Here is a 15,216-nt window from a genome sequence, read left to right on the forward strand (position 1 = left end):
GTATCATCCGATCAGTGGCACAAAACCAGAAAGCATAAAGCAAGCAGATTGGGATATTTTGGATCGCAAAGCTTTGGGGACTGTGCGATTGAGCCTCGCGCCGTCAGTTGCGTCGAATATTGCCAAAGAAAAGACTACATCAGATTTGTTCAAAGCCCTAGAAAAGATGTACGAGAAACCTTCTGCGGTGAACACGGTATATCTTATGAAAAAGTTGTTTAACCTAAAGATGCCTGAAAACTCTATTGTTGCTGAACATCTGAATGAATTTAATACGGTCACGAATCAATTAGAATCTGTGGGTATTAATTTTGATGATGAGATTAGAGCTCTTGTTCTACTATCGAGTTTGCCAGAAAGTTGGAATGGACTTGTCGTGGCAGTGAGTAATTCCTCCGGGTCTGCAACAATTAAATTGGAGGATGTTACTGGATTGATATTAGGAGAAGAGGCTAGGAGGAGAGCATCGGGTGAGGATGTTGTTTCGGGTTCAGCACTTAGTACAGAGGACAGAGGCAGGTCTGCAAATAGGGGAGGCAACAAGGGCAAGGGAAGAGGGAGTTCCAAGAACAGGGGCAGGAGTAAATCTCGTAATAGAGAAGTGAAACCTGAAGGTTGTTGGAACTGTGGTCAGTTGGGGCATTGGAAGCGAGACTGTAAGGCACCATCGAAAAAGCAGCAGAACGGGAATAATTAGGGAGGTAAGAACACCGTAAATGTTTCCGAGGAATCGGATAATGAAGCCTTGATTTGTTCGCTGGATTCTCGCGATGAGTCTTGGATTGTAGACTCGGGAGCCTCATTCCATGCTACTTCACGCATGGATGTGCTACAGAATTATGTGCAAGGAAACTTTGGAAAAGTTTATCTGGGTGATGATGAAGAATGCAACATAATTGGGAAAGGGGATGTGTATATGACTCAGATAGACGGGACAGTACTGAAATTGAAGGATGTTAGACATGTGCCTAGTCTAACAAGGAATCTTATTTCGGTGGGTCAGTTGTCAGAGGGTGAAGTGGTCACATCGTTTACATCAGATGCTTGGAAGATGAGCAAAGGGGCACTGGTTGTGGCTCGCGGTAAAAAGGAAGGAACCCTATATGTATCTTCGGGTACTTACTGTAGCATCGCAGTGGCAGCATCAGTGGTTAATTGTACTACGTGGCATCGTAGGCTGGGTCACATGAGCGAAAAGGGGATGAAAGTAATGTTGTCAAAAGGGAAATTGCCGGGTTGTAAGTCGCTGGACTTGGACTTCTGTGAGGATTGCATCTTCGGGAAACAGAGGAAAGTTAGCTTTACAAAGGTGGCAAAGACTCTAAAATCAGAGAAGTTGGAGCTGGTTCATACAGACGTGTGGGGACCATCTCAGGTATCTTCTCTTGGTGGCTCACGTTATTTTGTTACTTTCATTGATGATGCTACTAGAAAATTATGGGTTTATTTTCTCAAGCATAAATCTGATGTGTTTGGTGTTTTCAAGAATTGGAAAGCATTAGTTGAGAATGAAACAGGAAAGAAATTGAAGTGTCTGAAATCTGATAATGGCGGCGAGTATTGTGATGGTGAGTTTGAGGCTTACTGTGTTGCAAATGGGATTCGAAGGTTGAAAACGATCCCAAAGAAGCCAAGGCAGAATGGAGTTGCTGAGCGCATGAATAGGACGATCCTAGAGCGCGCAAGGAGCATGAGGTTACATGCTGGGTTACCTAAGCAATTCTGGGCTGACGCAGTAAATACAGCGGCGTATTTGATCAACAGGGGACCTTCAGTTCCTTTGAACAATGGATTGCCGGAGGAGACTTGGTCAGGTAAAGAGGTAAATTTATCTCATTTACGAGTATTTGGTTGCATGGCCTATATGCATATTGAATCGAGTGATAGGGGTAAACTTGATGCTAAGTCTCGAAAGTGTGTGTTCATAGGCTATGGTACTGATAGCTATGGGTATAGGCTATATGATTTTGAAAATCGAAAAACACGCAGGAGTATGGATGTGGTATTTAATGAGTCTGTTTTGTGTAGAAATAGACAGAATCAACCTGATGAGGCTAATGAAAATTCAGACTTTGTAGAGTTTGAGGGGATCCCTGACAGTAATGTCTTACAGCCTCAGGATATTAATATACAACCTACTCCACAGGCAGATCCACAGACTCCTCCACTCAGGAGGTCTACACGTACCGTTAAACCACCAATGCATTATTCTCCTGCTTTACACTATTTGTTGTTAACTGATAGTGGTGAACCAGAATGTTTTAAGGAAACATTACAGGTGGAGACCAGGGGAGAGTGGGAGCGAGCAATGGATGATGAGATGGATTCTCTCTCATCAAACCAGACTTGGGACTTGGTTCAGTTGCCCAAGGGGAAGAGAGCTTTGCACAACAAATGGGTATACAGGCTTAAGGAAGAATCTGATGGGAGCAAACGGTACAAGGCAAGGTTGGTAGTAAAGGGTTTTGAGCAGAAACCAGGTATTGACTACACCGAAATCTTTTCTCCTGTGGTAAAGATTTGTACTATCAAATGTGTCCTTAATATTGTGGCTGTTGAGAACTTGCACTTAGAGCAGTTAGATGTTAAAATTGCTTTCCTTCATGGGGATTTGGAGGAGGATATTTATATGCATCAGCCAGAGGGTTTTGTTGTCAATGGGAAAGAGGATCAGGTATGTAAGCTTCGAAGGAGTCTGTATGGGTTGAAACAGGCACCTAGGCAGTGGTATAAAAGGTTAAATACCTTTGTGACAAATACGGGGTTCAGTAGATGTCATGGGGATCACTGTTGTTATTTTAAGAAGCTTGGTAAATCGTATCTCATACTTTTGTTGTATGTAGATGATATGCTTGTTGCAGTTTCAAGCATGGATGAGATTGCTAATCTCAAGGCACAGCTGTCCAGGGAGTTTGCAATGAAGGATTTGGGTTCTGCAAAAAAAAATCTTGGGATGCGAATCAGTAGGGACAGGGTGAACCGGAAGTTGAAGTTGTCACAGGAAGAATATGTTGAAAAGGTGCTCAAAAGGTTCAACATGGAAGGTGCTAAGCCTGTTAGCACACCGTTGGCAAGTCACTTCAAGCTTTCGAGGGAAAAAGGGGCAGTAACTGATGAAGAAAAGAACTACATGGCCAAAGTTCCATATGCCTCGGCGGTAGGCAGCTTGATGTATGCTATGGTTAGCACGAGGCTAGATATTGCTCAAGCAGTGGGAGTTGTCAGCAGGTTTATGGCAAATCCAGGCAAGGAGCATTGGGAGGCAGTCAAGTGGATTTTGCGGTATCTGAGAGGTACTTCTGATTTGGCTTTGTATTTTGGAGGTTCTGATATTTGTTTGCAAGGATATGTGGATTCGGATTTAGTAGGGGACATTGACAGCAGGAAGAGCACTACTGGGTATGTTTTTACACTGGGGAGTGCAGCAGTTGATTGGGTCTCACGGCTACAGAAAGTAGTGACTATTTCCACAACAGAGGCGGAGTATGTTGCAGCCACGGAGGCATGCAAGGAGATGGTATGGCTAAGGAGCTTCATGAAAGAGTTAGGTAAGGAACAGGACAATTGCAAATTGTTCAGCGATAGTCAGAGTGCAATACATCTGGCAAAGAACGCAGCTTTTCATTCGAGGACCAAGCATATTGACATAAAGTATCACTTTATTCGCTCTTTGTTGGAGGATGGGCAGTTCATTTTGGAGAAGATTCACACAAGGGATAATCCAGCAGACATGTTTACGAAGGTGGTTACTGTGGAGAAGCTGAAGTCTTGTTCAGCTTCTGTGGGTCTCCAAGCTTGAGTGGGAGGCTGGGTGCTGATGGTGTTAATGATAGTTGATGATTGGCTGGATGTCTGATCATGTCTTCAAGTGGGAGATTGTTGAGATGTGAAGACAATTTTAGATTTGCAGTAAAAATGACCCGGAAGGTTTTGGGTCCCGCCCAACGCAGGTTTTAGCATTTTTTAGGGTTTTCTAGAATTAGTTTGTTTGCGCATATAAAAGCAAAGCTAGGGCTGTCTCTTTTTTGTAACTCTGACATATTTTCATCATAGTGAAACACCCCAGCACTCCGTGGACGTACGATTAAGCAATCAGCTTAAGTCGGAACCACGTAATCTCTGTGTCTTGTTCTTTTCTTACTTTATATTGTTTTATGTTCTTGGTTTGTTCTTCGATTGTGTGCGTTTGTTTGTGGGTTTGGACGTTAGAATCCCCAACAAACCATCCTTCCGGAACGGACTCTAGATCCTCACAGGTCCATATCTGCAGTCGACTGAGATTCCTAAGACCATTATTTTGAATAACATCTGGTAGTGTTTTGACTCGCTTACAATCCCATATCTCAATACATTCAAGAGATGGAGAATTGATCTTCACACCCTCTGCTATTAGCGACTTTAGCTTTGCACAACGATGAACCGTTAGTTCTTTGAGAGCAGGCGGTAGCCCCCTTCCTGCACTTAAGTATGTGAGCGATGGACAGGAAGAAATATATAGCTTCTCAAGATTATTCAGCAATGTCAAATCAAGCGGGGACAGCAGACCATCACAGAATTCAATCTGCAGCTCTCTTAAAGTAGACAACAAACCTGTTGTTGGGAAAGAGAAGAGGCATGGACAGCGGTAGATGGAAAGCTTTTGAAGAGATTTGAGGTCATCTCCTTCTCCTCCTTCAGCAAACATGGAGATAAGTTTGGGGCAATTTCGAATTGCGAGACATCGGAGGACAGGGAGACGGCCTTGTAGTCTCAACTCGTTCTCCCACAATGTTGTCAGTTCTTCGAAACCAGAGAGATATAATTCTACGAGTCCTGTCAGCCCTAAGAACCAATTGGGTAGGCATGTGTGACCCCAAATATTTTCCACTTTCAACGAAGTCAACGAATTCAAGAGGCTATACCTTGAGTTTCTAAGCACTGCTTGATCACAAACTTCAAAACTACAGGAGTCCGAAATCAAAACATTTTTTAGATGCAAGGAGATGAGTGAATCAAAGTGAAGTGTATTCCTCATTTCATTCAGCTCTGTAGAGCTTGGAACCCACGCAAACACCAACGTCGAGCACTCCTCAATATGCAGTTTTCTTAAACAAGGAAGATTTTTGGGCAACTCACGCGAAAGCTTGGGACACCTTATAATGGAGAGCTTTGATAGGAGAGCAAATGCTTGAACTCCCTCATCGACTCCATAAGGAGTCCAGTCTTTCCATTCGGGCATGTCGTTGAAGGTTAAAATCTCTAGAGCTGAAAAAGGATTTGAGCAACCCAAGCCATAGAACTCAAGTCCAACATTACCTACTTCCTTCATTCCTTGAATGTAGAGTTTTGCAAGCAAGGGTAACTGACCCAAAGGTGGCAAGGAAGTGCATTTTTCACAGTTTTGGAACTTCAAGTAGACCATATTGGAGAACAAAGAATTTCCAACCCAAGTTGGGAATGTGAGACCACCGTAACCACTAATAGAAAGCTCTTTTAACTTCTTGTGAGGTTCTAGCATATCAGGCACTTTTGATTCAACACTCATATTGCGAGAATTATATGAGATGTTACTCCATTTCATCAGTAGCGCATCTAAGCCTTGTTTATCCTTCAAGTTGGCCCTTCGGGCATCTAGAGCATCCGTCACATTCTCCAACCCTAAGATGCAAAGTGTCCCTCTAAGTTGAATCAAGTTGCCCAGCTCAGTTATCGTAGACCCGTTGCCATTGCCAACAATGAAGTTTGATAATGTACGGAGACTTGTTAATTTTCCTATTTTTGGTGGCATTTCTTGTAAGGAATCTGCACCAGTAATATCGAGATGATGCAAACTAATCAAGTCACTAGTATTTGTAGGCAACTTCTTGAGATTTTTACAGTCTCTCAAAATTAGCGTTTGTAGGTTGTAGAGAGTGCCTATTGATTCTGGTAAAGCTAAAATCAAGGCACATGAAAGGTCAAGGTACCCCACATGTTTCAAATCCCCAATCGAATTTGAAAGTTCACCTATTCGATATCTTCGCAAACTAAGCACACGTAAACGTCTTAGACTCGGCAACAAACGGAGGGGAACATTGCTAGTCAAGTTGGCAAATCCTTGATATCTAGATCCACATGGTAAAAATGTCCGCAAATTTTTGGCTTTCTGAAAGGCCTCAAACTTCGTCATGCCATCATGATACCCGCTTGTGTAGGATGAATGTCGAGCTTTATGGATAATTTCATCTCCCTCACTCTCTTTCAGTTTATCCTCTAGCCTAAAACAAATTTTTCTGGCAACAAACTGAGCCAAATCATTGATGAGGTCGTGCATTACAAATAGTTCACCACTACTTGATGGTTGATAAAATGACCTCGATAATAGTTCATGAAAGTACTCACAACCAAGATCTTCCATTTGCTTTTTTCCTTTTTGCTTCGGAATTAAGCCTTCAGCCATCCACAAGAAAACTAGTTCATTCTCCTCAAATTCATAATCCTTCAGCAAAATGGAACAATATGCAAAACATTTCTTCATATGCGAAGGAAGGTGATAATAACTTAATTTCAAAGCTGGAAGAATATAACTTTCCTCTTCTGATAACTCCCATATTTTATTGTTCAATACTCCTTCCCATTCATCCTCTCTCAATTTGCAGCGTAGAAGGCCACCGAGTGTCCTAGCAGCCAAAGGCAAGCCTTTACATTTTTTGACAATTTTCCGACCAATTGAAACCAAATTTGGATTTGCATCCATACATCTATCATCAAATGCATGTTGCGCAAACACTAACCAACACTCATCCTCGGATAGTTCCTTTAGGAAGTGATATTTACTGGGTCTTGCAATCATAAATGCAACATCCATTATGCGTGTTGTTACAATGACTTTACTTCCTAGGGCTCCATCATTGAAAGGGCTCTTTAAACTGCTCCAGTCACTGTGGTTTTTGTTCCACCCATCATCAAGAACAATCAAGAACTTTTTCCCAGCCAAAGCCTTTTCTAGCTCAACTTGAACTTGATCCAAGGCTTTAAACTTGCAGGTCCTAGAAATGACAGACTCAAGAATCGCTTTAGTCACTTCTACACTATCAAACTCTTCAGATACGCAGACCCATGCTTTCATTTCAAAATGCTTGTCCACCATATCGTCGTTGTAGACCATTTGAGAAAGGGTGGTCTTGCCAACCCCACCCATACCCACAATCGGGACTACACCGACTTTGTTACTACTAGATTGATCACTTAGGAGCAACTCTATTATCACCTTTTTATCCTTATCCCTACCATAGAGACAAGTTTCAATTGGTAAAGATGAAGTGAGTCGTCTTAGTGGTGCTCTATCAAACCCCCCTTTAGCTATGTTTTGCAAGCCAAGCACTCGATCAAAAAGGTCTTGCAACCTTGCAGTGATCTCATCCATCTTGGACTTCATTCTAAAATCAGACACTAGAGTGCTTGGATTGAGACTTGTGCAGCAATTAGGTATAAGTGCACGTACCTTGCTGGTGCTAGCTCAAGGCTCTTCCATCACAAATCTTAATCTCATAGTTCCCGATCAAATTTTAATGATCCGAACCGTTCAATGTGTTCAGAACATAATTTTAAGGGTGCCTGCGAGAAATTGGCAAAAAAAATAATCGGGAAGGGCTTCATCCGAATAGTTTTTTTTATTGAATTTTAATGAATGGTTCAATAAAAAACTGCTCAAATCAAGCCCTTCCTGGTTATTTTAAATAATCATTCTCTTCATCCATGTCATGTAAGAATTCATCCCGTCCACTTTACATGGTTATGTTTTCATCCTTTCAATGCGTGAATTACCCTTATTACCCCTTTATTATGATATCTATATAGATATATACATTTATGATTTTCTAAATTAAAAGGATTGGGATGAATATCAATCTCTGCAATTAAATGAGATACAAGCTTTCCGATTTCATGGTAAATTATTTGTAGTATTTACCATGAAATATGTTTGTGTGTTCCTATCGTTTCATGGTTAAATATTTGGACCATTTATCATGAAACTATTTCATGGTTAATTATTTGGACCGTTTACCATGAAACTAGTCCGGCGAAATTTGTTAGGATGCTGCGCAGACCAATTTATATAAGAATAGTTTGGGATGTGCAAATACTTATGTTTACATTCCAAAATTCTTGTTTATATAGGCCAAGAATTTTAGGATGCGAACATAAGTAATTTACATCACAAAATTCTTGTCTATATAGGCCAAGAATTTTAGGATATAAACATAAGTAATGTACATCATATAGACAAGAATTTTGGGATGTAAACATAAGTAATTTACATCCCAAAATTCTTGTCTATATAGGCCAAGAATTTTAGGAGGTAAACATAAGTAATTTTCATCCCAAAATTTTTGTCTATATAAGACAAGAATTTTGGGATGTAAACATATGTATTTGTACATCCCAAACTATCTTTATATGAATTGGTCCGTGCAACAGCCTAACAGATTTCACCGGACTAGTTTCATAGAAAACAGTCCAAATAATTAATCATGAAATAGTTTCATGGTAAATGGTCCAAATAATTAACTATAAAATAATGGGAACATACAAACATATTTCGTGGTAAATAGTTCAAATAATTAACCATGACATAGTTTCATGGTAAATGATTCAAATAATTAACCATGAAATGATAAGAACATACAAACATATTTCATGGTAAATGCTACAAATAATTTACCATGAAATCGAAAAGCTTGTATTACATATATGGTTTAAAATCAGGCTTATATATATGGTTTAAAATGTATCCATATATACAATTAATAACACTCAAAGGGCAATAGTGGTATTAAAAATATGAGAAGGATGAAATCATAAGTTGCTGAAAAAGACAGGATAAATTCATAAGTGAAAAGGGCAATAAAAACGAATTTTTAAGTCACCCATATATATATATATATATATATATATATATATATATATACACACACACACACACACACACACTACTAGTAATCTTGCACGTGCGTTGCACGTGTGATTTCTCATGTTGTACAAGAAACCATCAAAGACAAAGGTATGTGTTTTTTTCATTTTTTGAGACCGTTTTGGCCCAAGGTATCCATTCAACCTATGCTTCTCATTCAGTAGAGTGTCAAGAACATAAGTGTTAGAACAACCTTGTGAGAAGTGTATATCCTAGCTCCATGCCAGTAGTTAAAAACACATTGATCACCAAGGACATGAAGAAGAGCTATGGAGGATTCATCTGATATTGACTGCCTCTTGGATATGTCCTTCCAAGTCACGGGTTATCTACCTCGATTGTACCAAAGAATTACACAAAAATCATTGTGATGCATTATGAGATATGGCTTCTAGAAGGAGAATCTGGTGTAAAAGAAAGTAATAATATTATGGCCAAATATAAGTTCTTGGCCGTTGGCTTTTGTGTCGGCAAACATCTAGGCAACTAATAATACATAGTGAAGATGAAAACTGGGGGGGGGGAATGTTCTGATCCATGACACGAGCTCTGAATTTGTAGAAGTCGAACACAGATACCTAAAGCACAAGCACTTAATATACAAATTGATGGACAGATCAAGCATTCTTGCTATAGACTATTTTAGGAATGGGACTGCCCTTTAATATCCCTCATGCTAATGCGTCCATCTGGCAAATCAACAATGTAAGCGAGACCAACACTAAGCACGGCAATCGAGCAATCACTTTGTGACTCTGAAGCAATAGAATGAACATCACTACAGTTGATTGGCACCAGACCAGGATCCAACACTTGATGTACGTTAGTCGCGAAGGTCATTTGCACCCATTTATTCAGGCTTAAACCTGTTGTGGAACTCTCATGGTTAGAGCTCTTTCCATTAAAAAGCTCCAGCAACGTGATTCTGTAACTATACACATCTCCAGCCATCGATGGTTTCTCTCCCATACCATATTATGCATCGAATTTCATCAAATGCAAAAAAGTTATCCAGGAATCTTTTTAATGAGTACTTTGCATGCGAGGATGTATTTATTTGGTAGCTCTATGGACAAAGAAACAATGTAGAGATAAGAAAAAAAACATTCATGTAGATCACCCCAAAATCTTTCTCGAGGAAGAAACTAACCTGGATGTATGTAGCCAATGGAGCCCTTCAAGCCATTTGTAGAGTTAATATAAATTCGATCAGCCCAAAAGGTGTGTATAATTGGACCTTTTTTAATTAATTGGAGGTTAAGAGTTAAGACAAATTTGATAAAAGTTAATTGGACCTCTTTTAATTAACTGGAGGTTAACACAAATTTGAACTATTCGTTTGACAAAAGCCAAACTAATATTATCTTGTCATTTCCCTCTAGTGCACGGCTTCAAGAGAGGGGACAAAAGATGATGTTGTCCCTTTATTTATACCCCTTACTAATAACAGTCATAGACTCCCAAAGCTACACTGGAAAACAAATATGATTAAGTTCCTTATTATATTAGAACAACAGAGCCCAACAAAATACCAATAAATAAACTCATTTTCACTCTGTTTCTCACGTAGGTATGGGAACAATAAACTCAAATTGTTCCCTCAAGTTCTTCCCTTCCCATTGATTGTAAGTTACTTTTCTCCGCAATTAGTGTGCTACTACCACAAGCAGTGGCATGACCAAGGTTTTGTTTCAAAGGTGTCATTCAATGAGTCATTCAAAATTTCATTGTCTTGTTTCACATGAAATGGGCAAATGTCACATATTTCCAGCAATGTTAATTATTGTGATGTAACGTCATTACAAAAAAGTGTAACACAACTGATCAAGTTACTGCACATGCACTGAGTCTTAAAGATTGACCCAACTATTTAGAATTTTTCGAAATCTTCACAGGTGTCACTTAATAGAAGTTGCACCAAATTTCTTACAAAAGCCACATGTATCTCCAAAAACAAAGAATCCAGTACGCCCTTACACTGAGTTACACGTGTTAATAAGAGAAGCAATATGGGGTTATGAGGACTTACAATCGTATTGCCTTCTTCATCCATGGGAACAACAACACGTACAACTACTTCTCTTATGTCATGCAGATAAAGCCTGTGCCCATTTTAAAGCAGTGGATAGTAATCACTCTCTCCGTATTCCAACTAATCCTGCACAGTACATCCTTCACCAGCCAACATGTCATCTAAGATGTCCACTGGCAGAAATGAAACAACCAGGAAACAGTAAGGTATCAAGCTTTGGCCTACAAGCCAGAATTATCCCATAACACTATCTTCCAACAAACTCATACACGTACATACACACCAAAACAGATAACCATGAAGTGCCAAATAGAATTTGTGAACCATAAACTCCACCTACAAGTGTATTTGTAACTATCCACCCCAAGAGGCAGTTGGGAAAATGTTCCTTTCCACAATATGTGAAGGCTTTCTAGAAAGAACCAAGACCTCAAAATGGTTACTTGTTTACAATTCAGGAATAAGTGTTGGATCTTATTTGTTTCCCTAAATAAGAAGATAGTCCTTCCTTAGTTCCATACTCCAAATGGACATGTCAATATTCGCAACATACAGCTCTACTTTCTAGTGAATGTAAACATCTACTTCAGATAGATATCCCTAAAAAAAATTCACAATTGACAATGTTCATCATTCAGCCCAAATTCACTACAAGTACACATGTGTTCATTGTAGTACTCAATACTCATGTGTGCGTATCGTATATTATCTACTTTAAGCACTTCTTGAGAAGCAAAAGTGAATGTTTCAAAAATAATTAATAATCACTTCTCACTATTGATTTTATCTAATTAAGAGATACTGACTTTATGATGGGAGGATAACATTTGATAATATATTCCCCTCAATGTAGATTTTATCTGGACTGTAGCGAGGTAATTACGGATTGAGTCAAGTTAAACATTTGAAAACGGAGGTTATGTTGGTGGGTGTGAGTTGTGACATTCATTAAACAATTGGTGTACACCATTAAAGTGAAAGAAGAAAGAAGATTTAGATAGCAACATGCTTTACCCAAAATCCCAACATTACTACTCACTTTTCAAGAATAAAAATCCACTCCTAGGAAAGGAACGGTGGACAAAAAATAAGGTAGGAACAGTCAAATACAAGTTAAAACCAGAATTAATACATGGGTACGCAACAGAATCGGGCTTGCTCGACATGAATAAAACTGTCTAGATTGTGGTAACTCCGCCCCAAGGAAAAAGAAAGCCCTTAATCCAACACCCAAAAATGTTGGGTAATTCCCTCGAACAATTAGTGTGCATAACTTCATCAATTCAAAAATTCAATCGAACAATTGGTGTGCATAACTTCATCAATTCAGAAATTCTATCGAACAATTGGTGTGCGTAACATCAACAATTGTCAGAAACCCTATCGAACAATTGGTATGCATAACATCAACAATTCATTTTTTTAAGGGATACAATCTATGGAGATGGGGAAAAGGAGGATGGAAAAGATTGAACTTACTATGCAATTAAATATTGTAGGCAACAGAAACCGGGCTCTTCTTCGACGATTGTCGCTAGGACGGGGTTTGAGTAGCAGTCCGGAATCCAATTGAAGGTCGGGGACGAAGATGTAGAAAAAGTTAGAGGAAGACGGGGAGGTGGTTGTGTTTGGCGACCGTTGAAGAGCTTGAGAGACGAAGGGAGGTGGTTGGAGGTGTTTCTAGTGTTAATCTGCAGTTTTTTTTTTTTTTGAGATGTAATGTTGGTAGTGAGGAATCTGAAGATAAAAGTGAGAGGGAATTGGATAATCATTGTAAAGAAGGATTGAAGGGGTGCTTATTGGGAGCCGTTGGAAAGTGGTGCGTCGTTCATTCTGTATCGTTTTGGTTAGACCAGTTGTATTGCATCGTTAGGAAGAGGTATAGGACGGGAGTGGTATTAATTGCACGTGTTAGGGGCATTTGTGGAAAGTAAAAATGAGAAAACTTCTTCGTACATTTAAAAGAAGTAGTATAGATAGATATATAATGAGAAGAGTGCGGGTACGAGGAGGATACCATATAATGAGAGATTAATTAACGAGAGGAGATGATTTTATACTTTGGTTCGATTGATAGTTTTTATGGGTCGATAAAATTGGGAGGATGATGAATAAAGATAACAAGTTACTTGTTTGCCCTTCAAAATTGCATACGATACACAAGTTTAAAAGCGCAGAGGGATATATAATTGTAAATGGAGAAGGGAAATAACTATAGGCATGGTTGTGGATGGCCACAAATAGTCCAGCCACAGAGGCACTATTTAGTCCCCGACATTAAATAGTTCAGATACGTGTGTCTACCAAACAACGGATTAATTAGTCCAGATAAATAGTCTATCCAACCAAATAATCCGGCTCACAAGCAGGCCCTTTATATTTTACTTTCCGAATTAAGTTTGGATGCATCAGATTGTATGCATCCACACTTATATATGACTGTTTTTATGTAATAGCATAAATCGATTGCAATATCTACAGTAATGTTATGTTTTTGGATATGCCTCAAAGAGAACTTTTAACGTAAGCATCCTCCATTTAGCAATTGACGGAAACAGACGGCGTGAATTTAATTGATGAAATGTTGTATAATTCAAAGGTTTAATTGGCATTAAGCTCAAAATGCCATGTCCAAAAATTTTGTCAAAAAGTTATGTAACCAATTGGAGCAAACTCAGTTGGCCATCTCTTGCATCTCACTAGGAGGTAAGAGTTTAAATCTCTCCGCTTGCGTGTGGGTAATCTTTCCTTAGATGGGTTTTTCTAGAAGAAGATTAGCATTAGTGTTGCATGTTTTGGTTCTGTTAAATTTTTTTTGGGTAAGTAAATTCATTTCACCAAAAGCGCAAGAAGCAACAAAAATACAGAGGCGTACCTCTGGCAAACCCTATACAACAGAAGGACTAACAAACCCCAACCACCCAAAACCCAAAGAAACTATCTACATTGTTTAACAAAAGAAATCAAGGAGCCAATTCTCACACAACCTTATATTCTGAGCTGTGGAAATTTTTTTTTTTCTAATTTACTTCGACTAAATTCATTACTGAACCAATTTTGGATTTTTTTATATAAAGAATCCAAAACCAAACTGGATCGATACTGATTCGATAACACGAGAAAACTAAACAAACCAATTTTTTCGGCTGGTGCTTTGGGTCGGTTTCAAATTTTCAGTTCTGATTTAGCCCTACTTGTTGGATATACGGTCTTCAAAATTGATGAAAGTGATGGCGTCGTCTGTGGGAACATGGAACGATGGAAGCATTCGAGTCACGTTAAGAGAACGCTTTCCTAAAGACAATATTTGCCCCCACCAAAAAGTGTGCACCGGGTTACAGCAAATCCGCCTTCAAGATAAATCGAATCCGAACTCTAGGTTCTTTCTATCTGCGTTTGCACAAACGAAGACAGACAGAATATCCGCTAAGCAAATACAAAAGAACCAAGAACTGATACTTTTTTTTAAGATATAACAGAATATCAGTTTGCTATTTCTAGGAAGAGAATGTGTAGAAAGATAGAGAACAATTCAGTATAGAATTTTCCGGTCCTTCGAATGACTTTACAAATGGCCTATTTATAGACTTATAGGCACCCTAATGTGAAATGTTGTGTCTTTAGAAGAAACACACATTAGAATAGTCATGTCTTTTAAAGACACTAGTTAGGAAAGGTCATGTCTATTGAAGACATTTAATTAGAAGGAAACATGCCTCTTGGTAGGCACCCTTTCATGAAACATTTAATTATAAGGGCTGTGCCTCTTGGTGACACCCCCATGTTTCACATCCTTTCCCAAATGAACACACCCAAATTTAATGGGTGCAATAGCCAATTACATAAAGTCACAACTCATGTGAAAAATGTAAAGACCCGTATTTTAGGCCTATATTTTTTTTTTATATAATTGTGCGGCTTGTCGAGATAAACGGTGTGGATATATGGAATGACGTATTTGTGGAAGGATATAAAGGTAAATAGATGAGAGGTGCATGTGTGAGTGTGTGGTGTGAGGGCATGGGATTATTTCCCCCACCTCTATTATTCCCAGAGGAATGCTTTCCTCTTTCTCATTTCTATCTCTCGGCTCTCTCTCTAACTCTCACATATCCCTCTCTCGGCTCTCCTCCACTCCCACTCAAAATCAACTCCAATCAACCTCCACTCTCAAAACTCATGAAGATTGACCTCCATTCCACCCTCCGTACGTGGTCTTGAGCGTGTATTCAGTTGGGTCTAGCTCGGAGGA

At 39.2% G+C, this 15,216-nt stretch overlaps 1 protein-coding gene and 1 long non-coding RNA gene across 2 annotated transcripts; both read right to left on the minus strand.

Annotated features, from left to right (window-relative positions):
* Window positions 1-3,903: 3,903 nt before the first annotated feature.
* On the minus strand, window positions 3,904-7,284 carry LOC131299679 (putative disease resistance protein RGA4). Its single transcript, XM_058325260.1, has one exon. It carries the CDS (start codon window positions 7,157-7,159, stop codon window positions 4,085-4,087), a length of 3,075 nt encoding a protein of 1,024 aa, XP_058181243.1. The 5' UTR covers window positions 7,160-7,284; the 3' UTR covers window positions 3,904-4,084.
* A 3,479-nt stretch (window positions 7,285-10,763) lies between these two features.
* Window positions 10,764-12,734, minus strand: LOC131299687 (uncharacterized). The gene is made up of 2 exons (XR_009190815.1): window positions 12,444-12,734; window positions 10,764-11,137 (listed from the first exon to the last, which is right to left on the minus strand). It is a non-coding gene; the product is annotated as an uncharacterized LOC131299687 (long non-coding RNA).
* Between the last annotated feature and the right edge of the window lie 2,482 nt (window positions 12,735-15,216).

This window comes from Rhododendron vialii, chromosome 1a (assembly GCF_030253575.1).
Source record: "Rhododendron vialii isolate Sample 1 chromosome 1a, ASM3025357v1".
Taxonomy (NCBI): domain Eukaryota; kingdom Viridiplantae; phylum Streptophyta; class Magnoliopsida; order Ericales; family Ericaceae; genus Rhododendron; species Rhododendron vialii.

What these genes read in the sequence shown, in the direction of transcription:
- LOC131299679 (XM_058325260.1), bottom strand. Translation starts at nt 7,159, where the DNA reads ATGGGTGGGGTTGGCAAGACCACCCTTTCTCAAATGGTCTACAACGAC.